Source organism: Littorina saxatilis, linkage group LG1 (genome assembly GCF_037325665.1).
Source record: "Littorina saxatilis isolate snail1 linkage group LG1, US_GU_Lsax_2.0, whole genome shotgun sequence".
Lineage (NCBI taxonomy): Eukaryota > Metazoa > Mollusca > Gastropoda > Littorinimorpha > Littorinidae > Littorina > Littorina saxatilis.
The window spans coordinates 29,870,990-29,896,655 of NC_090245.1; the positions used below are offsets into that span (position 1 = coordinate 29,870,990).

Here is a 25,666-nt window from a genome sequence, read left to right on the forward strand (position 1 = left end):
GCTCTGATTGAGCGGAGCCTCAGTGCTGTTTTGAAAAGGCTCAGAAAAGAATGTCTGTCACCGGCGGCAGCCAGTTGCAATACCTTGTTCATGATGTTTCTTTCTCTTTATTTGTTTTCTGTAATGTTGAACTTTAGCGTGTTAAATTCATAGCTCATAATTCAGAGGCATTTAAGCCTCCAAATTTGCAGAACCTGCACTTGTAAGCATAACAAGTCATTTTAGATCCCATTGAAGTCACGGAATGAACTGTTTCTGATCGTTTAGTATGCGTCGAAGGAATTATCCATGTGAGCTGACAGGGGAGGCAACTTTGATGTGTAAGTGATGTCCCTTGGTTGACAACGTATGCATTTTCTCGTCATTTTCGTCGATCAAACAACCAAATTAATTAATTATGCTTAAATGTGGGGGGTCGGCCCGCTATTGCGCGGGGCCGCTATTGCGCGAATCTTTAGGGTTAGGGTTAGATTCGCGCAATAGCGGCCCCGCGCAATAGCGGCCCAGCCCCAAATGTGGAGCTCAATCCGTCAATTAATTTCAGGACAAATGTTCTTTGGCTTGATTACAGGGACTTGTATCAAAAATAAGTAAAGAATGCCACTGGATTCTGAGCTATGAATTTAACACGCTAAAGTTCAACATCATTTCCTTGTTTTGTTGGTACACTTTGCTTTGGATTTTTTTGGTCACCTACGTGCTAAGAAAACAGGATGCTACCGTCACGCTGCATCCGAATAGTTTCAGACTGGGCGATTGATGATATCATGTCTTGAGATGCCTTCGAGTCAGTCAGTTTTAGTGCATTGCTATAGAGTTTCCCAACGACACAACAATAATACTAAAATGATAACGTGTTCCAATTGAAGGAACTTTTTTTTTAAAGTTAGTTTGTACGTTACTTTTTATATTTAGTCAAGTTTTGACTAAATATTTTAACATCGAGGGGGAATCGAAACGAGGGTCGTGGTGTATGTGCGTGTGTGTGTGTGTCTGTGTGTGTGTGTGTGTAGAGCGATTCAGACTAAACTACTGGACCGATCTTTATGAAATTTGACATGAGAGTTCCTGGGTATGAAATCCCCGAACGTTTTTTTCATTTTTTGGATAAATGTCTTTGATGACGTCATATCCGGCTTTTCGTGAAAGTTGAGGCGGCACTGTCACGCCCTCATTTTTCAACCAAATTGGTTGAAATTTTGGTCAAGTAATCTTCGACGAAGCCCGGACTTCGGTATTGCATTTCAGCTTGGTGGCTTAAAAATTAATTAATGACTTTGGTCATTAAAAATCTGAAAATTGTAAAAAAAAAAATAAAAATTTATAAAACGATCCAAATTTACGTTTATCTTATTCTCCATCATTTTCTAATTCCAAAAACATATAAATATGTTATATTCGGATTAAAAACAAGCTCTGAAAATTAAATATATAAAAAATATTATCAAAATTAAATTGTCCAAATCAATTTAAAAACACTTTCATCTTATTCCTTGTCGGTTCCTGATTCCAAAAACTTATAGATATGATATATTTGGATTAAAAACACGCTCAGAAAGTTAAAACAAAGAGAGGTACAGAAAAGCGTGCTATCCTTCTTAGCGCAACTACTACCCCGCTCTTCTTGTCAATTTCACTGCCTTTGCCATGAGCGGTGGACTGACGATGCTACGAGTGTAGGGTCTTGCTGAAAAATGGCATTGCGTTCAGTTTCATTCTGTGAGTTCGACAGCTACTTGACTAAATATTGTATTTTCGCCTTACGCGACTTGTTTTTCTTCAAATGATTTGGAACAATCCGGCATCAGTCAAATCATATAGGCTACATAGCGGGTGATTTACTGATATGGGGCGGGCACTCGATCACTTTTCTCTCGATTCTTCAGGGAGCGAATTGTTGACTAATGTAAAGTACAAGCACTGATAAAGACGTTAAAAGCATGTGCATTGTAAACTTAAACTGAAAAGAAGGTAACCTACAAGATGATTAATAAAATCCTATCTCTGTGTTGACAAAGCGGACTCCGACAGAAGATTTAGTTGTTATAACAACATGTGACGTCATACCCAAGTCACGTGATTGTAGTGACCCTGCCACAAAGGAGTGCTTGTGAGATAGTAGAAGATCCATGCGCGACCTAACGAAAAATGGTAACATGCTATTTCTCGGCCTGTAGTATGCCAGTATATCTTAAACATACATTATAAAATAACGCAATGTGTATTGCCATATGCGATTCACGGAGACAAGAGTGCATTGTGTCGGTACCACGCACTATATCCTGCCGCGAAAGGTCAGGACCGACTTACCAATTGATCTGCAGTAAGTCTGTGGCAGATCCAGAATGGAGCAATCCGTGTGAATCCGAGAGGAGCACTTTACTTTTCTGTTTTCTTCACCTCACCACCTTGTTTTCGTCCCTTCTTGTCGTGGCGAGGGGATGAACAGGAAAACGAGGAGCAGTTTCGAGCCGCTATGGGCTGTGTGAGTAGCAAGTTGGTACCAGAACCTCCGCCAAACGCGCACCTTGTTGAAACATTTTACGGCCAAGATGCGAAGACGGGTAAAGCGTACCGTGGAGACTATTCAAAGCAGACAACGAACCGACCGCGCGAAGGCGGTGGTGGTGGTGGAAAAAACAATCAACAGGACGGTGTCAATCACGGACAAGGTCCACGGACGAATAAAAAGGTGAAAAAATACCGTGATAAGTTCGACCCTCGGGTCACGGCGAAGTACGACATCAAAGCGCTCATCGGCCGCGGCAGTTTCAGCCGTGTGGTGAGAGTGGAGAACCGAATGACCAAGCAGCCCTACGCCATCAAAATGATAGACCGCATCCAAGGAAAGGAGGTTTTCGAGGCGGAATTGAACGTTTTGCGGAGGGTTCGACACCGCTTTATCATTCAGTTGGTGGAGGTGTTCGAAACTCCAGAGAAAGTGTACATGGTGATGGAACTTGCCACAGGCGGCGAACTTTTCGATCGCATCATCGCGAAAGGGAGCTTCACAGAACGTGATGCTATTGTGGTGTTGAGAATGGTGCTTGAGGGTGTTGAGTACCTTCATGGATTGGGCATTGCTCACAGGGACCTCAAGCCTGAAAATTTACTTTACTACCACCCTGGCCACGACTCTAAGATAATGATCACAGATTTCGGACTGAGCCACATGATGAGTGGCCCTGATAATTTCATGAGAACTACTTGTGGGACACCCGAATACATTGCCCCAGAGATTCTTGCAAGGCAAACCTACAATGTGCAGGTGGATCTGTGGGCAATAGGGGTGATCACTTACATTTTGTTAAGTGGAACAATGCCATTTGATGATGAAAATCGAACCCGCTTGTATAGGATAATCCTCAAAGCAAAGTACAGCTACGCTGGAGAGGTAATGGAATTGAAGTGAATGGGAATTGTGATTATGTGTTGGTTGTACTGTGTGTTACATGTGAAACCAGTGTTTTAACTACAGAATTACTTAGTTAAACAGTACACTCTCTCTGAATGAGTGAATCCTCATCAGCTATAACTGTTTGTGTTTGTCATTCGCCAGTCATTCAGAGTCAAGATCGTGTGATTTCACCGTTTGTTGCTATTACAGTGACCAGTACCTGTGATGCAAGTCCCTGCCCTAAGAGGATACCTCTGGATTTGGACACTTTTTTTATAGTCCTTTTGCAATGATCTTCTCGGGCCTCTGTCACCAGTCACCGATGCATACTTAAAAAAATATCCAAATCCAATGCATTGGTCTGACCCCTAGCCAGTCGATTGTATAATGTTGATATGTACTGAAGTAGGACTAGGAGGTCTTCTGACCATAATGTTTCATACAAAGCAGACAAAGCAAGCCAGTTTAATGATCTATAAATGATAGTTTCAAATTCAAGATATATCCAGGTCCAACTGACTTTTTCTCCTTCGAGTCTGGCAGTGGGAACAACACTGTTTTTTTGTTTGTTTTTACAAAATTATATCATGTCAAATGCAATATAGTCTGTGCACTTTTGGTTGGTCCTAAGGGTCTCCTTACATCGTACACATCACTGCTTTATAATATTAAGTACCCCACTTGCTTTGTGATAAAGTGCATCACTTGCTGGTCACTGAGTCAGTGATTGACAATGACATGATGTCCAAAGCATACACTATGAATCTGCTGCAGATGGGATTTCTACTTTCCTACTGTAGCATTCAATGAATAGAGTAGGATTTGCGCCATAGAAATATCCCTTTCCTGATTAATACATTCGTTAATGTGAAGCTCCAAAATCATGAATTGGTTGGTTGCTTGGTTGATTTATTGCATGAATATTTGTTTTTGGTATCAATGTATGTATTATAAACTAGATGAATACCCGCTTCGCCGGGTACGGCTGCGCCGGGAAAAAGTCGAGCCAAATACAGCCGGGGGGGACCTGGCTTTGCCGGGGACCCGGCTTTGCTGGCGCACCGCACGAAGGAAGGGAGATAAACGCGCAAAACACTGGAGAAGAGTAGTGACCTTCTAAAAATAGTATAACGCGAATATGGATTGAGCGTTGTCGACAGTGACCTTCTAAAAATAGAAACGGGAATATGGATTGACGCCACACGAAGGAAGGGAGGTAAACACTGGAGAAGATAAGGAAGAGTTACTGGAAATGGATCCAGAGAAAAACCAAAATCGGTTCAGCGCTGCGCGCTGAGAGCACGTATTGAAATATCTCATCGATGAGGTTGTGTCCGGGATGTAGCTGAATATGGCCTCCAAATTTGGAAAAGATCGATCGAGAACTTTGGCTTGGCATCGCGGACACACACACACAGACACAAGTCGTATGTTGTAAGTGCATGTGGTCATGAAGACAAGTCTGGTGGGAGCATTTGCATCTGATAAGCGACACAACTCTTTCATCAGCATACATTGCGCTATTGTACAACAGGTTTTGTTACTGCTGTCCTCTGATAAGGGCCACAACTCTTTCATCAGCATACAAAGCACCTATTGTACAACACCTGGCAATTGCTGTCCTGAGTGTTTGGTCAGTCCAGGCTTGGTGTCATGCCTTGTTGTTTGCTTTTAAAAACATGCAGATTGGACCACATTATTCACTACGAGTAAGACACCTATGGCGTTTTTCACTGGTAATTCCCTCTTTGCTCTACTCTAGTACGCGTCAGCTTGCCACCCTCATCTTATACAAATGTAACTGTTTCAATGTCACCGCCCGTAAAAAGGACAACTGTATTAGTGTATACAGACTTAGAAAAAATCTGTAGCATAGCAATGTCCTACTCTTTCCTCAATCAAAGGACCCAAGGAGGTCTTAAAGTTGAGGGGGTGTGGGTCTTAAATTTGAGTGTGGTTCCACTGTATTACTTTAAGGTCTTTTAAAAATTGATGGGAAGCTAAGGTACCTTCCAAATCCAGTAGCCAAACCTTACAAAATCCAGTCTTTGGTGTCAGAGAGGTGGTACAACTCAGCATGCAGTGTGGGAATGTGCCCTTGAAGTTAAATATATTAATGGCACTGAATACTAATGGCACTGACAGAGGTTGATTTTCATGAGGCCGAAACAGAGACATAATAGTCATACTCACAGTCACAGAGAGCTTTTGGTGCATAAAAAATTTGCAGCAATGTTTGCATTTTTGATAGCCTTGTCATTGATTATTTAACTGTGCATACTTTTGCTTCTGCTAAGTGCTGTAGTATACAATCTTTTAGGCATAGCGGTACTTAACTGTGGTTCATTGTTCATGATGGGGTACTAAAGCACTTGCATACTAAATACTATACACGCGTGTAAAATCCACACTGGTGACAAGTTTGAAAATAAGATCTAGGCAAGAAAGGCTTGTTTTTGTGTGTGTGCATTAGTGAAGTCGGAGGGGGGGGGCTTGTCTTCTGTCATCTGAATCACAGGTAGTTTGCCAAGCCCATAGAGGTCAATCCCCCCCCCCCCCCCCCCCCATAACAAAGATCAGTTGTCCATGAAGAATTTTCCAATGGTCAATTTTAAGTGTCTCGCACTGCAAACATTTGAGTAACTCATCAACTGAACTGAAATGAAACACAGTCATAAAGCAAACCACAAGATGATACTTTGATAGCGTGATTAACTTGCAATTGCATACATCTTAATTATTAATGCTGCTGCAGGTATCACTGTTGTTGATTTCCTGTACAAACGAGAGATCCAGTATTACATTTAAAGTTTGCTTATTTGGTCCAGGTACTGATTTTTTTCAAAGTAAATTCAACTACTGAAAGCCTCACTATGCCTCCCGTAAACAATCAGTTTCTGGTCACTGACACTGTCAGGAAAACAAATTGGAAGCCTCGTTTTGGCGCTGGAACCAATTTTTAAAATCTCAAAATAAAATGACAGCATGTGAGACAATCATTCTTAAATCATAAAAGAATTCTTTTTTCATCAAGACAAGGTCCTTACAATTATAATTTTGAAGAAAAGGAACCCGGAAGCAGGTCACACAAGGTCGTGTTTGCCCAAGCAGACGAATTTTCTGCATGTCGCAGCTTTCTTTGAAGTCTAACGCCGCCGATATGTACTACGTGTGACTCATAGTCGTTTGTTGCATTTAGATTCAGAGGTACACAATTTTATATATATATATATATATACATATATAGTGAGTCGTATTAAAACCACAAACTGGCGACAAAATTGTGAAAAAAGGAAAGTGGGTCACACGGGTCCACGATCGCTCAGACGTTCAATAAACCGAGAGAACTGGTGTGTGGTTTACGCATACTAAATAGCCATTCAGACGAACTGTGTCATTTACTGCTGTTAAATGCTAGTGCAGGGTTCATACGCTCCTTGAATCTCCTTGAATCTCCTTGAATTTTCAATCCCCCTTTTCAAGGACCTTGAATCTCCTTGAATTTGGAGAAAATGGTCATTCTTGTGTTTAACCTCCTTGAACCTCCTTGAATTCTGAAGTGCAGGCAAAAAAAAAAAATGTTAATATTAAAGTTTTTCAGCAATTTATATCGATTATGTGCGTGTTGTGTGCAAGTCGTGTGTCGTCTGCCATCGTGCGAAGGGAAGTTGAAACCGATTACTTCCCCTTCATCCGGGTAGCTTTTAGCGCCATTTCTGAAGAAGCAGTGTGTCGATTCATTGTGACAGCGTTTCAAGCCATCGCCGGTCGAAAATCGTAGTCATGCCGGGTGGAAAGTGCTTTTAAAAATTTTTTAATTTAAAAAAGTAAATAAATGTTTTTGTTTTACTTTACGTTTCTGGTTTGAGCTTTGAATGCATGGTTGATGAAAGTTTTTCCACGTGTACACCTATGCAATTTGACCTCCTTGAACTCCTTGAATACTCCTTGAAAACTCCTTGAATACTCCTTGAATTTCACTGTCAGGTGTCTGTATGAACCCTGTAGTGCAAGTGTGTTCCATTAGGTTAGAATAGCGTATTTTGTGAAAGATTCCATCGTTCTGTAAACCTCATGTGAGGCGGAGTGGGGCTTTAAAGCTTTCAAGTGTCATAAGAATGATTGTAATGGGCATCCTGTCTTGATCAGCTTCAGCAGAAGGGGTGCAGTTGCTAGATTGTTGCAAACTAAACTTAGTGTTTTTCAGGTGATTAAAGGCCTACTCCACCACAGGTTTACAGAACGATGACAACTTTTCACTAAGAAAGCTTTACTTACCTAAGGGAACACACTTGCAATAGTGTTTAAAGGCACAGTAAGCCTCCCGTAAACCATCACAGATACTGTCACAGTGTCAGGCTTTTAGTTTTACACACAGTACAAACACCCTTCCATTTGAACGCTCACCAAACGGGAACATCCCAGGTACCCTACGTAAAGAGCGAGCAATTTTCGAAGAATTAATTTTGCGGATTGTCTCCTCACACAATCGGACCGTGGTGCGTTTTGGCGCTAGACCTAACTTTTAAAATCTAAATAATAAATTGACAGCTTGTTACACAAACATTCTGGGCGGGGATGTAGCTCAGTCGGTAGCGCGCTGGATTTGTATCCAGTTGGCCGCTGTCAGCGTGAGTTCGTCCCCACGTTCGGCGAGAGATTTATTTCTCAGAGTCAACTTTGTGTGCAGACTCTCCTCGGTGTCCGAACACCCCCGTGTGTACACTCAAGCACAAAACCAAGTGCGCACGAAAAAGATCCTGTAATCCATGTCAGAGTTCGGTGGGTTATAGAAACACAAAAATACCCAGCATGCTTCCTCCGAAAACGGCGTATGGCTGCCTAAATGGTGGGGTAAAAAACGGTCATACACGTAAAATTCCACTCGTGCAAAAAACACGAGTTTACGTGGGAGTTTCATCCCACGAACGCAGAAGAAGAAGAAGAAGACACAAACATTCTTAAATCATAAAAGAATTCTTTTTTCAGCAAGACAAGATCAGTACAATTCGAAGTTTTGAAAGTTTGAAAAAAGAAAAGCCGGGAAGCAGGGTCACGCAAGGTCGTGGTTCTCGTAGCAGACGACGGTTTGTTAGCATCGCCAGTTCCTCTGAACAGTCAAAAGCCATCGCTAGAGTTCTTGTGAACCTCATTCGTTTGTTTCGTGCATAGTCAGAAATACATAATAACGTGCTATTGCAGATAAGCTCACAGCGAGCCGCATGCAAATTACAAACTGACGACTGCATTGTGAAAAAGGGAAACTGGATCACACAGGTTCACGATGGCTCAGGGGTAAGATAAACCACGCAAAAATAAATTCTTTGAAAATTGCTCGCTCTCTACGGAGGGCACCTAGGATGTTCTCAAGCGGTGAGTGTTTTAATGAAAGGGTGTTTGTACTGTGTGTAAAAGCCTGACAGAATCTGTGATGGTTAATGGGAGGCTTACTGTGCCTTTAACAACATTGAATGCCACTTACAAATCACTTGAAAGTTGAATGGCTATTTAGCATGCGTAAACCACACAGCAGTTCTCGTAGTTTATTCAACCCCCGAGCCATCAGGGGCCGGTGTGACCCACTTTCATCATACATGACCTATAGAGTCGTTTGCGGTTTCAAAGCAACTCTACATCTGCAATAGCACGTTATTGTGTAGCTCTGAATCTAAAATACAACAAACGACTGGGAGTGACACAAACTGACTGAGCGGTGGCGGTTGACTTTAAAGAAACTAGCGATATGCAGAAAATTCGTCTGTGTCGCTATATTTAGGCGCAATACTCATTCTACACAGGCACAGCATCAAACAATATCAAATGTTTGGAAATCTCAGTCGAATGGCATTCCAAAAAAAGGGAAAGTTGCATGGTTTTCGTTAGCTTACCTGCATCCGGGCTCCCTTTTTTCAAACTTTGAACTGATCTTGTCTTGGTGATAAAAGAACTCTTTCGTGATTTAAGATTGTTTGTCTTACATGCTGTCAATTTATAATTAAGATTTTAAAAGTTAGGTCTAGCGCCAAAACGTGGCTTCCATTGTACGTGCGTTCTAACTGCACAAAATAAATTCTTTGAAAATGTCTCACTCTCAACGGAAAGCAGTCAGGATGTTCCCGAGCGGTAAGCGTTCAAATGGAAGTATGTTTGTACTGTATCAGTGTATACATGTAAAAGCTCGGGGGGGCTCAGTGATCAGAAACAGATGGTTTAGTTACGCAGGGATGGCCAAATCTCAAAATTTTAACGCGCCAGTCGGGCGAGTAACTTCAAGAAAGTCACTAGCCCGGCAGAAATGTTGCTGGTCCGGTTCATACCACAGTTGATCTGCAGTGTTTGTATGGCTTTAAAACCCGATATTACAACCAAAAGGGTCGCAATTGGCCAGCCGGGCGAGTTGCCAGGCGGTTTCTACTAGCCCGGCAGATATTTTTACTCGCACCTGGCGACCAGGCAGACGATTTTTTGCGTGGCCAACCGGATTGTCTGGTACCACAATCAGACAGCTAGACAGTACCACAATCAGACGGTTTTGGCGCTAGAACTAACTTTTAATATCTTAATAATAAATTGACAGCTTGTGCTTGTAACACAAACATTCTTCAATCATAAAAGATTTCTTTTTTCATCATGATAAGATCAGTATAACTCGAAGTTTTGAAAGTTTTAAAAAAGGAGCCCGGAAGCAGGTTACGAAGAGGTCGTGTTTCCGCAAACAGACACATTTTCTGCATAGCGCTTGCTTCTTTAGTTCTTTGAAGCCAACCGCCGCCGATAAGTTTGTGTGACTCGCAGTCGTTTGTTGCAGTTTAGATTCAGAGGTACACAATTACATGCTAATGCAGATATAGCGAGTCGCATTGAAATCACAAACTAACGATGAAATTGTGAATAAAAAGGAAAGTGTGTGACACGGGTTCACGATGGCTCAGGATTAAAATAAACCACGAAATCTAAATCTGGTGTGTGGTTTACGCAAGCTATATAGCCAATGAAACAAACTGTGTCATTAAAATTTAAATGCTGTTGCAAGTGTGTTCCATGAGGTTTTTTTCGTGAGAAGATTTAAATCGTTCTTTTAACCATTTGAGGCAGACTGGGCCTTTAAGAAAAGAATTGCCAGTTTTGATTAGGTTATCATTTTTGTTCTGTTTGTGTATTTAAGAATAGTCATGCTTACTGGCTACTGTCAGTGTCACTCATGCGTCAAACTTGGTTTTTGACAGTTGCATACATTTCAGCTTAGATAATATTATGTCAAACGTTTCTGTTAAGACTAGAGCAGTTATTTATTTATTTATTTATATGGGAGATTTATATAATAATAATAATTCTCTTTATTTATATAGCGCCTTATCCGAAGTTCAAAGCGCTTTTATGCCGTGTGAGATGGAATTTTTTACACAATATATCACGCATTCACATCGACCAGCAAACCTCAAGCCTGTTAGGCGAATGTTCACCTTTCGCGGCCTTTATTCCAAGTCACACGGGTATTTGATGGACATTTTTATCTATGCCTATACAATTTTGCCAGGAAAGACCCTTTTGTCAATCGTGGGATCTTTAACGTGCACACCCCAATATAGTGTACACGAAGGGACCTCGGTTTTTCGTCTCATCCGAAAGACTAGCACTTGAACCCACCATCTAGGTTAGGAAAGGGGGGAGAAAATAGCGGCCCGACCCAGGGTCGAACACGCAACCTCTCGATAGCGCTTGACATTCTCTAAGCGCTTTACATATGTATAGGCTTGAGGTTTGCTGGCCGATATATTGTGTAAAAGATTCCATCTCACACGGCATAGATAAATCCCTGCGCCTTGAATCCGTGGTTGAGATATGTGCGTGATATAAATTGCATAAAATAAAATAAATAAATAAATAAAATATTAATTTCTGCCGTGTGAGATGGAATTTTTTACACAATATATCACGCATTCACATCGGCCAGTAAATCTCAAGCCATTACGGCGAATATTTACTTTTCACGGCCTATTATTCCAAGTCACACGAGTATTTGGTGGACATTTTTTATCTATGCCTATACATTTTTGCCAGGAAAGACCCTTTTGTCAATCGTTGGATCTTTAACGTGCACACCCCAATGTAGTTAGTTACTGGCCCTGTATACAATAACAAATTGTTGAGGAAGAGAGAGGGAGAGAAATAGAGAAAACAAAAAATGTACATGCTTGTTGAGAAAGATATGGAGAGATAAAAAGAGTGAGCAAAAGATGAAATTGTTCTGATAAAATTATGCACAGATTTTAAAGCAGTGACGGGCTGTGTGTACACATGTATGTAAATGTTCGTAGGGAGAGATAGTAAGAATGAAACATGTTCATGAGGTTGCACTCATTTAAAGTTGTCTGGCAGTTTAAATTTATTGCTTCACTAATTGTACAGAATTGGTATATTTTTAGCCATAGTGAATACTACTGGATCTTTTTAAATGTGTAAAGCAGGGATTGTGCTGGGTGTTTTTTAAACCAAAACCAAAACAGGTACAGACTGGATACCCCATTTTAAGACCTAAAAGAATCTGAGTAAATCAAGAGGGAGTCTTAAAAAGGAGGTAAATTTACAGATTTTGTAACAGAAAATCTGAATAAGTAGGGTCATAAAAGGTGTGAAATCAGGGAGTCGAGGTGTGAAATCAGGGGGGGGGGGGGGGGGTCGTCCACTGTACATAAAACAAACAAAAACAGCCACTTGGTCATTGCATCCAGTAAAACTTGTTCAGTTGCAATGACAAGGAAATAGCTTTTCTTTTCACAAAAAAACCCACTGTTGGATGCATTCAAAATGAATAGGACTGACTGGTTTAGGGTGTTGTTCCAGGATAAACTTTCACATCAAAAATGGTGATGTATTTGATTTAAGTGTCTTACTATTACTGTGTGAAGCAAAAGTGTGACATATACAACCGATACTCTGCTGCTACTTAGTAAGTACATGTAGTGGGAAGTGGATATAGTACAGGAACAAACAAAGCAGTAACTGCCTTCAAAATAAGATTACACATACTTTTAAATCTGTTCAACTTGGAGTAGAGCTCCTTGTCCTTCATCAGTCAGTGGTAAAACTTACTCACTATCTACTGCAGCAAAAATGACCCAGTTACAGCGCTTGTAGAGCAAAAGGAGGGGGTAGGGGGATGCAGGTGGGTGAGGGGGGAGTGAGTCAGGCAAGGCAGGTGAAACTTCCGGCACCTATGTCTGCCAGCCAACTGTTTTGAAGCAGCTGTTGCCCCCAAGTAGCTAGAGAGCTGTGTGTGTGTGAAGTAGACAAGTGATGATGCTAGACTGTTGCTGCTTCCTCTGGCGTTGCTGGCTCAGTCTCCATGAGGTGTACAAGGAGAGGGGGGTTTCTCTGGCGGAGAAAGAGGAAACTGAGCAGACTTTGACCCTAGTTGCCAGGCGGCCATTTTGCAGCAGTGTGGAGAATCCATGTGGAGTTTTGTGGGTTTCATGCTGCTCCTGCTGTCTGCCGCACTGTCTGATTCATTCATTACAATTAATGAATTTACCTTTCCCCTCCCCCTTTCCTCACCTCAAACCCTCCCCTTTTTGCTGTATTACTTAGCACATTTACCTGGGAAGGGTGGGGGGCGGATGGGAGAGGTTGTCTGCATACACAAACCAGTGTAAAAGCAATTCGCCAGAACCTTAAAAGCAGTTAGAACTCTTTAGCAGGTGAGGAAATTGCTTTGCCTTAATCCAGAAGAGGAAATTCTTTTGCCCGAACTCATATATATATATATATGGGTCGTTCTCTCGACAAGGTTGCCACAAGCGTGACATGAGACTCCATTTTTTTGTTTTAATAAGGCATTAAAATTATGTCAAATATAAAAGAACAGCCTCTGCTGGATGCATATGTGTTAAAAAAAAGATAGTCCAATACAAACTGTGTGACTGGCGTAACGTTATAAAACGCCCGTTTGGAGAATGGTGCTATAGTTGCATGGACACATATTTCGGCTGTAAAACAACACAATTGACATAGTTACTCCTCCAAATACTTCATATTATTCAAGAACTAACCTCTTAAATCTTGAAATGCCTGATAGGACCTGTTACCTACTTACGGAGCTCTTTACACTTTCACAAAGAACCGTTGCACGCTCAGAACGAGGGGACTATTCATGACATCCCAATGTTCAAGAGCTAGAGAGCAGTCTCGAAAAAAAAAAAAACTTGACTAAATGTAAAAAGGACCAATGATATATCAGCAGAAGCTGTGATCAGAAGCAATGTTGACTTACAAGGGAAACCAGGAAAGAAATAGGATTCAGCAGTGCTCAGCCGACTCAGACCAGCCGACTTAGATATTTCTGACGTCACAACTTTGAAACTTCAGACATGTTCAAGAATGAATGATCCCAACACAATACGAAAGTCACGTTGATATTGTTCAAAGTTTTAGGTCAAATTGGAGCTGAGTTTGATGTTAAGTCGAACAAATCAGTTTGAGTTTGTTTTTGTTGAAAGAAACCATAAATAGAACTTTAAAGCTTAACATATTTTCAGGCTCCGATAACTTTCAAAGAAAATTAAACACTTTGATCGCCCTAGCATTTACTTGATCTCTGTTGACTGTTAAGGTCTAACCGCGTTAGTTAGAGGCTGTTAATAGAAAAGAAAAGGACTATGATATAAATACCTTGTAGTAACAGTAGTTTTGGTTTTACAATCCCCCCCCCTCTCTCTCTCTTTCTCTCCCTCTTTCTCACCACCTGTCTCTCCGCTCTGTTCAAAAAGAATTTTCTTTCCAAAAGATAAGGCTTCATTTTTTTAAAATAAAACCAGAACCCTTAACACCCTTGGTCCTTCTCGTCAACCTTCATCACTGTGTTGGTAAGTATAATTTTTATTGTTACTCCTCTTGTTGTTTATTGTTCGACAAGGAAATTGAAAAGAGCATTCCCGTTGCAACATGACAAAGAAAACAAAGTGACTGACTAAGTTATAGCATCTTTTTAGGACCAATTTGCCTGTCTTAGAGTTAGAGTTAATATGCTATATGGGGGGACAAAACACTGGGCAGACTTGCACACAAAGAACACGTGTGATCGTTTTATAGTTCTGAAAGTATGTTGTTGCGGTATTTCAAAATGGGGATGAAAGTAAAGATTTTCAGGGGGGTTGTTTAGTTTATGCGGAATATGGTTGGAGTGGAAAAAACAAAGTGAGCGAGTATGAGCAAGCAACTGAGAAAAAGATACGCATCAAGAACGCGACATGTGTCCAAATACACACACACACACACACACGCACGCACGCACACGCACACTCACTCATTCACACACACACACACATACACACCCTCACACCTGTCCATGTGTGGAACTGGGGCACACACACACACAGTCACCTGTTGATGTGTGAAACTGGGGCACATGCGCACACACACACGTACACACACCCACACAGTCACTTGTTCAAGTGTGAAACTGGTGCACACACATACACACATACTCACACACGCACGTACACGCATGCAACGAACAAACCCTCAAACAGGCACCTGCTGATAATCATGCAAAATGACATACACACATATCGACATATCATAAGATAATGACTTTTGATACGATGCATAAGAGAAACAAATTACTCTGCAACCATTCTATGTAGTTTTTAACTACTTATTAAACCTGAAATTCAGCATACAATTTCATTACTGCTGAAATCTTACCATTAAAATGTTCCGAAACGTGTTGCAACGCCGAAGAACATGGTCGTAACAGATCAAACGCGAAAGACGTCACGCAAAAAACCACGTAATACGACTAAACGAGATCTAAAATTTACGTCATAATTTCGGTTCGTGGCTGTGCAGATTCTGATAAAGTGTGATGCCGTTGAGTGCCCTAGTCCACGAGAAAACAGTCTTTTGAGACATGAGGGTCGTAACATGTTGGGGGGACATCGCGTCTGACCGCGTTGTAAAACAACCCTGATTTTGATGAAATTCGGACTAAACGTTGGAATTCTTCGCACAGAGTTATACTCAAAAGCATCTAAAGTCGTGTCGAATTGTGAATAACACACATAAGCCGTGTACGATCGCATTACGGAATAAAGTACACATTTTACAGTGGGGGACATCGCAGAGGACAAGCGGGACAGACATAAGCCGGTTGACTGACAAGCCGTTACGTACCGCGTAACCACGATAAACGATAGAATGACTTGGACAGGTGTATTCTTTCAAAAAAGTAGCTCGACTGCTTTCATGTATTGCTCTCTCAAGGCGATCGGTTGTCTTGCTCAGACCAACCTGGCTCATGTCACAAAATGGCGGCACCAAAAACGATGTATTTTCGATCTAAATGAACACCTACAAGAAATTGGTGTGAAAAATATGCACAATTCTGACAAATGTATCTCTCTAAAAAGCGACAAACAAAAGGGTGTTGGGTAAACGTTGCAGAAGCACACAGTTCTCTTTTAATTTAGCTGTGAATGACAACACCACTACTGGCAACCATTTCCAGAGAATGACCCCTATGTAAGGCTTTTCTAAGAGTGTCCTGGCTCCAACCTGCATTATAAATTTAAACTGTAAGAAATCAATCTTTATATATATATACTAAAACAGTAAAGGTAGCCTACCAACTGTGATTGGTCAAATCCTGACAATGCAGTTAACGTTTGAACTGTTTCCAATTCCATGCAGCGATTTTGTCTTGTACATTTTAAACAGACTGAGCATGCAAGTTAAAAACTAAATTTGGAAGTACATGTAGCGGCTGGGGACTTGTGGAACTCAGTGCATGTGTAGTTTTGAAGGAAAAGGCTCAGGAATTGTTTTGCTTTTGATACCGTAAAACAAAAAGTGTAAACTGCAATTTTGTTCAGCTTCTGCATGGTACCCCCCAACCCACCGCCATCAACTATACTGTTCTTTTTCGCATAGGAAAAATGTTCTGGCTATGCATTCAGTAACCAACCAGCTCTATTTTATGCTGCTGATTCTATAAGTTATACCCTATGATAGTATAACTATATTCAAACTGCTAAAGTAAACAAACAAAAATTCCCCCGAAAGCAGCGTATGGCTGCCTGAATGGTGGGGTAAAAACGGTCATACACGTAAAAACCCACTCGTGCAAATTTGTGAGTGAACGTGGGAGTTTCAGCCCATGAGCGAAGAAGAAGAAGAACAAAAAAAATGATAATTTGAAAATAAACAATATATGTATCTAATGCTGCCAGTTTCAGCTAAAAGATCTTTTTTGCGCCTTTGTGTCACATGAATTAAACTAGAGTGGCTGTACACACAGCATGAGATAATAAAGTTTGCTGTTTGCCTTTTCACGATGGGGATTTAGCAGGGCTAACACCTTTCCGGTTCTTGCCGGAAATCAGGTTTTTGAAAACTTCTAAAACCGAAAAATCCGGTTTCGTAAAGTAAATTTTTTATTCATTTTAGTTCAGATGGTTGAGGGAGGCAAAATATGTATTATTTTATAATTTACTAACATACATTTTGGTACCAGGAGAGGCTGGTCTTTGCCAGGGTCCCCGGTGGACCCTGGCCTTTCAGGTTTTTCACCTCTAAAAGACCAGTGCTGCTTTTGTCCACTGAGCGTGCAAAATTTGAACAGGCTGCCACTTTAGTTGTGGATTTTACTTTTGTCAAGACATGAAATCAATGATTACCATGACAGCCTTGTGCATGGTTGAGTAATGTATACTCAGCGCTCTCGGTCTGTTTGACAATGGCCACTGTAATGTAACAAAGCACTGGAACTGTACGTGTCCTATGGTAAGAAAAAAGTGTTGGGGTCATGTAGTGGATTACTGTGGTTGTACTAAAGTCCAAAAGATTATGATCTAAAGGGAGGGTGTGATAGAAGTGTTTGTATGTGAGGTGGGGAAATGATGGTGTGACTCATCTTGAACATATATATATGTAATATATATATAAAACTAGAATTGGTAAGTTCACTAACTTCTCAGGCCACTTTTAGTTTAGTTGGTTGGGACAAAATGTGTTAACCTGTGAGGCCAGTAAAGTATTCCATCAAACAATTCATCTTGTTTAGGGTCTGCTTTTAAAATTATTCAGAATATAATGCTTTTACATTTCGTTTATTCAAAAAATTGAAACGGTATGAAATCTAATGGTTCGATTAATACACATCCTGTATGTTTGTTGTGTCTTTGTTGGTACAATTGGTAGCAAGGGGAGCCAATACAATTGAACAGACAACCATGGTATCCTGCAGCTGCTCAAGGTTTTAAATTATACACAGGTTTTTTTATGATCTGGTGCTTAGGTTGGCGATCTGCAGTGTATGGCAATGTTTTCACAGCAGCGGTCTGAAACAACCATGGTTAAAAGAAGTTATTGATTTAGCTGAACACCAATGAAGACAGTAAAGTCTTTGTCAGCACTACAACAACAGCTAGATCCTAACAGCTTTGTGGGGACACATTTAGAAAGATGACTACAAAACACCCCCTGAGAGAGAGAATAAAGGGGCTCTGATAAGACAAAAGGGTCCAAAATAAAATATTAAAAAAACTAAAGAAAAGAAGATCTCAACCGGCCTGAACTGCATGGAATGCTTAAAGGACGTCCCTAATTAACCCTGGAAATTGTTAGGTCCATAAAACACCTTTCCTCTCGGATCCCCTCTCCCTACCTTTCTCTCCCTGGCAGACTGATGTGAGGTGAACTTTCAACCCCTGCAGGTGTCAATTGGAACAGGTCCAAGACAGGGGGGGGAAGAAAGGGAAAGCAGCAGGTGAAAAAGACTGCACCTAGCCGCAGATAGGCGTGGGAGGTGTCAGTTGCAGGTATTTTAAGTGTTGGTCACTCCTGTGAGTGTAGAATGGGTTGGTTTCCTTATCATCAGATGATGGCTATTTCTGGTGTGCAGACCCGACTGATGCATTATCTGGGGGATGGGCTGTCTCTTCTCCTTGCAGTGTGAAAGCTTTGAACTGAAATCCTCCCATTCTCATCGTGGTTAATAGACAGTGTTCAGAAATAACTTGTTGCTTTTTACATTTAGTCAAGTTTTGACTAAATGTTTTAACGTAGAGGGGGGAATCGAGACGAGGGTCGTGGTGTGTGTCTGTCTGTGTGTGTGTGTATGTATGTGTGTCTGTCTGTGTGTCTGTGTCTAGAGCGATTCAGACCAAACTACTGGACCGATCTTTATGAAATTTGACGTGAGAGTTCCTGGGAATGATATCCCCGGACGTTTTTTTTCTTTTTTTCGATAAATATCTTTGATGACGTCATATCCGGCTTTTTGTAAAATTTGAAGCGGCACTGTCACACCCTCATTTTTCAATCAAATTGATTGAAATTTTGGCCCAGCAATCTTCGACGAAGGCCGGACTTCGGTATTGCATTTCAGCTTGGTGGCTTAAAAATTAATTAATGACTTTGGTCATTAAAAATCTGAAAATTGTAAAAAAAAAAAATTGTTTTAAAACGATCCAAATTTACGTTTATCTTATTCTTCAGCATTTTCTGATTCCAAAAACATATAAATATGTTATATTTGGATTAAAAACAAGCTCTGAAAATTAAAAATACAAAAATTATTATTAAAATAAAATTTCCGAAATCAATTTAAAAACAATTTCATCTTATTCCTTGTGGGTTCCTGATTCCAAAAACATATAGATGTGATATGTTTGGATTAAAAACACGCTCAGAAAGTTAAAAAGAATAGAGATAAAGAAAAGCGTGCTATCCTTCTCAGCGCAACTACTACCCCGCTCTTCTTGTCAATTTCACTGCCATTGCATCGAGCGGTGGACTGACGATGCTACGAGTATACGCTCTTGCTGTAAAAATGCAGTGAGTTCAGTTTCATTCTGTTAGTTCGACAGCTTAACTAAATGTTGTAATTTCGCCTTACGCGACTTGTTTTTTTATGCCTTGTGGAAGTGTTATAGACTTTTTTGATTGAGGAGAATTGTAAACATATCAATAGCATCACACTCACAGTGACCAATTCACTCCAATCTTAATGTTTGAGCATGGGGAGCAGACATTGCATTTGTGTGAAAAACCCTGACAGGATTGTTTCCAGAATAGGTCTAGCATCAGCACCAGTATCATCCCAATAAAGTGTTATGAAAAGATCTCTCTTTGTAAAGTGTCCTGCTCATGAGTCATAGTTGTCCTCTCCCCCCTCCCCCCCCCCCCCCCCCTAGCCCCCCCCCCCCCCTCCCTCTCCCGCTATTCAGTGTTCTATCCTTTGTAATGTTTGTCTTTTATCTGACCTTTGATTGTTTTCTCCAGTATGGTGGCACATGTAGCAGATCTTTTCTTTGCAGACCTTCAAAATGTTTGATTTCCTAACCTTTTTTTCCAGATGCAGTTTTTTTTCTCATTTGGTGATCCCCACAGAAGGCAGAGATTTGGTCACTCTTACGCAGCCAAAACTGCCTTCCAGCTGTTTAATTTCCCCACTTTGAGGATATATTTTGGATAGAATTGTACTTTTGTAGCGCTACTTTCATCTGCACTTTATATCAAACTATTTTAACTGCTCATTGTGTGTTGCAGCACTGGAAAGATGTGACATCTCTAGCCAAAGACTTCATCGACAAGACACTTGTGGTTGACCCGAACGAGCGCATGACGGCGGCCAAGGCCATCCGACACCCGTGGATCGCCTCGGGCGCTGCCTCTAGCTCCCAGAAGAACCTGCATCGCACCATCTCCCAAAACCTGCTTCAGCGCCAGTCCACGCGCGGCAACAGCACCAAGTCCACCAAGAGCAACAAGAGCAACAAGTCTAACCGTTCTGGCCACTCACTGCGGTCGGACCGGCGGCGAGTGCAGCCAGAGGAGATCGATGAACTGCACAAGGACCCTGAGGTCCAGGCTGAGCTGGCATCTCTCAGCAGTATGCACAGTCACTACAGTATGTACAACGTATAGCCACCGGCCACCACCGTGCATGCTGTGCACTCTGCATGTGCAACTGACTGTGTGACACCACAATAGCCCTTCAGTTTGGAAACTGTGGAAAAGTGGCAGGTTGCCAATGTGTATTTTTGGAGCCATCTTGGAAGAGCAAAAAGCTGACTGTCATGAGAGAGCCACTGCAGCTCTATTGTTTTAGAGCCATCATTATAAACAAACAAAAAAGGCATAGCCACCACACTGCACGGCAGCTGATTTGTTCCAGAGACCATCATAAAAAGAGTTACACAAGTTACCACCCCACCGCACTGTAGCCACATGTAAAATCTTGACTAAGATGTGTACCACAGATTGCTGCTGACCATCTGTGCAGCAGAATTGGCTAACCTCTATTTCTTAGAGGTGATTCTGTAGCCGACTGTTATTTCGTTTTCACAGCATTTTGTGAAGTTGATTGTCAGCTCTTAATCTCTGCAGAATCTTGCTCTGTGGATTTAAGTAATTTGTTATGGCTCAGAGAAAAGAAAAGTGCAAAATAAATTAAACTGAGAGAAATGTTTGCGGCAGTAGGCGTTTGTGTGTTGCATTTCCATCATCGATGACCAAAATACAAAGCAAAAGTGACAAAAAAGGATTTGGCTGGTTTCTGTTGCTGAAAAGTGCGAGGGACTGCTGCGTTGGGCAAAATGGCATAGGCCTGGCGTGACAAGATAGTGTCTTTCATGAACAGAGGAGAAAACGAGGTGCTGTGTTGTGCTGCTCAGCGCTGCAGGCAAGCTGGTGCTGCAGCACAGCAGGCAGGTTGAAGAAGGTTGTGACTTAATAGGGGTGTCGGTCCTGAAATCGTTGCCTAGAGATGTCAGATGTCCCAAACCAAGCCTGTAACGATTGACTGAGTCAGAGTGGGTGCAAGTTGTTGAGGGTTTTCTTTTCGCATAAGAAAGATAACATTATTTTTCCACTCACAGTGAAGAAAAGGAAGAACAAATTTACAAGAGATTATTTTTGTTATCCGAGCAGATATCAAGCTATTAGGTGGTATGTCTGTATGTTGGATTTTTTCTTCCTCAGCAACTAAGTCTAATGATGATTTGTTTTCTTCTTTTCGTGTGAGTTGGTTGGTACAAAATCAGTTTGTGTGCCCTTTTGTCTCAAAAGGCATTGTTTCAGGGAAGGTTGAGCATGTACCTGATGCAAAATCTCAGCCATCATTTCAGGAAACAGAAGATTTGTGAAACTATACAACCTACAGATAAAATGTGGGTCACCCTGTAGCTCATGAGGCATGAGAAATTGAACAGAAGAACTTTTTGCGCATTTCGGGTAAAAGGAATCTTCTTGGTTAAATCATAAACAGAATCTTCTGGAATCGGTGTGATCATTATTGGTTTACAAGTCTGCCTTGGATGATTAGTAACCAAACTCCCATGAACTTTTCTTGATAATTCAGTAGTTTTCATAGACATCTTGTTGTTGACATCTAATTTATAACTGGCGTTGACAAGTCAGAATCTGGCATCTGAACACCATATGCTGCTTGAACATTTACTTGTTTCACAAGATTTCTTCGTAGTAGTTTGAAATGCACCGTTAGATTGGAAACATTGAATTAATGTAACCTTGTATTTCGTCCCCTGTCCTTTTGAGTTTTTACTCAGGCTGACTAAGTAGAGTGACTATGTTAAACATTTTTGTCAAGAAATTGCGGAATGAATGAGTTTTAATTGTGTTGTGTGATTCATTATCTGAAGAATGTGTTGAATTTGAAAGGATGGCTTTTAATCGCACACTTCTAGTACTAGTGCACATGTGTGCAAGTGTGTGTGTGATGTGGTGGGTAAAAAACCAAAAGAAAGGTATACTTATAATCATGCATTATGATTTGATCTATCTGTTTCTAGTCTTTCCGTTAAACCGCAGATCTCTGCCAAATTTAATGTTTTCCTTCCCTGACTGTGGTCAGGATGTACATTCTTTCAAGTTGAATTTCTTCAGAGAAATATAAAGTAGTTTTTATTTAATGTACCATAGAATGGTCAGTGAGTTTTTGGTAGCCCATGGTTTATATAAAGGGGCCTATGTTTGATTTGGCAAAATCTGGAGCATGCTCTGCGGCTTGTTGGCAAAATCTGATACTCAAAGGCCTGTACCATTTATCAGATAAGAAAACCTTGCTGAACTTTTGTTACATGCAAGGGCAAGTGGATACATGCCAGAATCTTCAATTGAAAAGGGGAGTTTAGTTCTTTGTTTTTGGAACTTTAAAGGCTGCAACTGTCTCTGAAGAGTAATGAATTAACTTGAATCGTTGTCCATTTGTCTTGAATGTGGGCTGGAACATTTTTTTTTAATACAGTTAAATACATGTATATGTACACTTTTATATAACTTGTATATATACTTGGAGAGAATCTGAATTACCTGTTATGATTTTTTTTAATTGGTAAAATACTTTGTGAAGAAATGTGTAACTTTAATTATGTATTAAACACGATGTACAAAATGCATGAACCAGAATCAACATGGATTTTTTCTCCAAACGGAATTACATTCAGCAGAGACATACACAGATTAACTTTTTTTTTCGTAAGAGCAACATTTGAATTCATGTCATATCATCAACACTTTCATTTCACCTAATCACACATTCAGGCCCAATTGTTTTATTTTCATAAGAATCAATTAATCATGCATTTGAGGACAGTTTTTGAAGGTTGTGATGGTTAAAGGCACTTTAGACTACATCAGGCACTTCAGATTGATACCATACCACATCCAACTCAATCCCATTCTTCATCAAATGGTGAAATCCTCCTACATTAATACTCTAATAACATGACAACATCACAGGTTCAGTTTTTTTCTCCATTTGCTTGTTATGTCTGAAGTTTCCTTGAAAATAAACCTGTCCTGAGAAATGGTGCTTATAAGGATTAGGTCACACTCAGTGAAAGAGTTGTTCATCAGAATGACTGAGAATTGTTTTTTCTTTTATAATGAGGGATTCGGAACTCCGTCCAGTTTCCTTGTTAAATGTTTATGTGATTTGGGGGGGTAACGACTGGAGCATTTTCTGCTTAAAGTGGATCTTTCTCACATTGAAAGTTGAATTGTTCACAGTACTTTTTCTTGTGGATAAGTTTTATTCAAGTTCCGTCCATTTGAAAAATGAAAATATATCAATGTTTACATGGTTTAAGATTTGTTGGTAACATTTTACGCAGAAAGAGAGACTGTCAGTATACTCTTAATCCGAATCCGTCCAAGTATTTGTCCACAAAGTTGAAGTTAAAGCTTCAATTTAAATTTCTATTTGAATGGTATGAACAGTGCATACAGTTTTATATCTTGTCTGTTTCTAGCCCAGCATTTGTTGAAAAGGGCTAGCCTAGTCATGTTCATTGTATCTTTCAACTTAATTCAAGCCAGCTGCAAGTTTTCTCCCAAAAAATCTTTTTAAACAGTCTAAAACTGCAGAAGAATATTCAAAGTTTTAGGCAAAGGTAAATAGTATGTTTTTTTAATTTCAATATAAGGAAAATGTCCAAACCATTTGTGCTGTACTATCTGAGTTCTTTAATCTGTTAGAATGATAAATTTACTGCTGCATTGTGATATTGACCATTATACACAATTTGTAGGTCATATAAATGTTGTGCTTGTGAATACTTTGTTGAATCTATAATTGTTAGTAGATGAGAACATCTCTCACTATTGAAATCAGTGCCAAGAAACTTGTTAATGTTATGTATGGATCATTTGTGTAAGATAAAACAGAATTTTAAGCAGAAGTTTTAAAGTTCACAACGCCTTGTTAACTTATGAAAAATCATGTGCATCTTTATTTTCTTTCCAGTTGTGAGTTAATATTTCTGTGCTGTGTTAAGTTTTAAACACTTGAAGCACTCCCCCCAAACTGTGGGATTTTATTGATTTCGCGAGTCACACCTTTGATGATGAGCTTTTGGGAAGAAAAACGTCTCACTTATTAGTGCTTAGAATTGGTCTGAGTATGAGCACAGATTGTACAACTATCATCTATAACCTATGTGCTGTATTTTGCACTGACACAAATGTAAAAGGAGAGTAGGTTCCTAAATGTCACCATCTGAATTGGTTAATAATAATAGGGGCACTTCTAATATCTTCTGAAATGATGTGCTAAGAGCAATAATTTCACTATGTTGTTTTACATCGGGGATTAAACTTGTGAAAGATTTTATTGTCCTAAAAGTTAAATGGCACAGAAGAAATTCCAAGCTTTGTACTTTGAAATTTCAACGTCAGTTTTAACATTTGTTGTTGGTAAGCCATGAAACATGATTTGATGTTGAAAATAAAAATGTCTCAAGATTCTCCACAAGGTTACATAGGCAATCATGCAATCATAATTTTGGCAACCATGCAATCATATTTTGGGGGGTTAAGTTATTTTGCCAACATCAACATGTCGGGCTTATGTTAATACAAGTATAAATCTTTAAATTGATCGGAATAACACATTTCAAAAGTCTCCATGCATTTGATCTTTCCTGTCACCAGTTTATTATTACCAGCAACAATCTTCATTCATGTATTGTAAAAACACACCATTTTTTTCATATCATTTATCATTTCATTTACTGTGCCACCTTACTTATGTGAGCAACAGAGAAAACGCATTAACAACACAAAATTAAGATTGCCAGAGTTTTGATGAATTTAGTGCAGATGCAGTTATAATACTTTATTATCTCAATTAGAAAAATTCGTTTCATTTTCTTTTCTCCAATGCTTGAGCAGTTTCTAGAACTAAGGGGTAGGATTCAGGATATGGGGTATTTCTGAATAATTGGTAGGATCATTGACATCAGGAATAAGGGGTGGTATGGGGGTATTAGGAACTCAGGAATGTGTGTCGCTGTTTGACATATACTCCTTGTATCATCCGTGCTGCACAGTTTCATGTTCTGTAGCGGCTACTGTTGGTGTGATTCGTAGGCCAGTTATAATTAACTAAGTAGATGCAGAAACTTTCCTTTTGTTCTCTCTGTCTCTTTCTTTCTCTTTTATTCTTTATGTTGAACACTGTTGTCTGTAACAGTAAAATACGTGATCCCTATCTCTCAATCTTTGCATATTTTGTTCTCCAAATACAACACTTCATTTGTGTTTTCCGTTCAATTAAAAGAAAAGGAATGTAATTCACTGTGTCTGTTTGTGAAGAGAAAGAACCGTGTGTGCGAGTGCGTGCGTGTGGGTTTGTAGCGAGCAGATTTACTGGTAGGTTGCGACTGCTTTACACCCAAAATCATTGAAAACGGACAGGGGGGAGGGGGATGGGTCCGATACTGTATCATAAATAGAAAACATGATTTT

General features: G+C 40.2%; 1 protein-coding gene across 1 annotated transcript; it reads left to right on the top strand.

The window, feature by feature from the left end:
• The first annotated feature begins 2,179 nt into the window (after positions 1-2,179).
• LOC138966609 (serine/threonine-protein kinase H1 homolog) lies at positions 2,180-25,491 on the top strand. The gene is made up of 2 exons (XM_070338896.1): positions 2,180-3,394; positions 19,946-25,491. Exons 1-2 carry the CDS (start codon positions 2,477-2,479, stop codon positions 20,321-20,323), a joined length of 1,296 nt encoding a protein of 431 aa, XP_070194997.1. The 5' UTR covers positions 2,180-2,476; the 3' UTR covers positions 20,324-25,491.
• Positions 25,492-25,666: the final 175 nt, after the last annotated feature.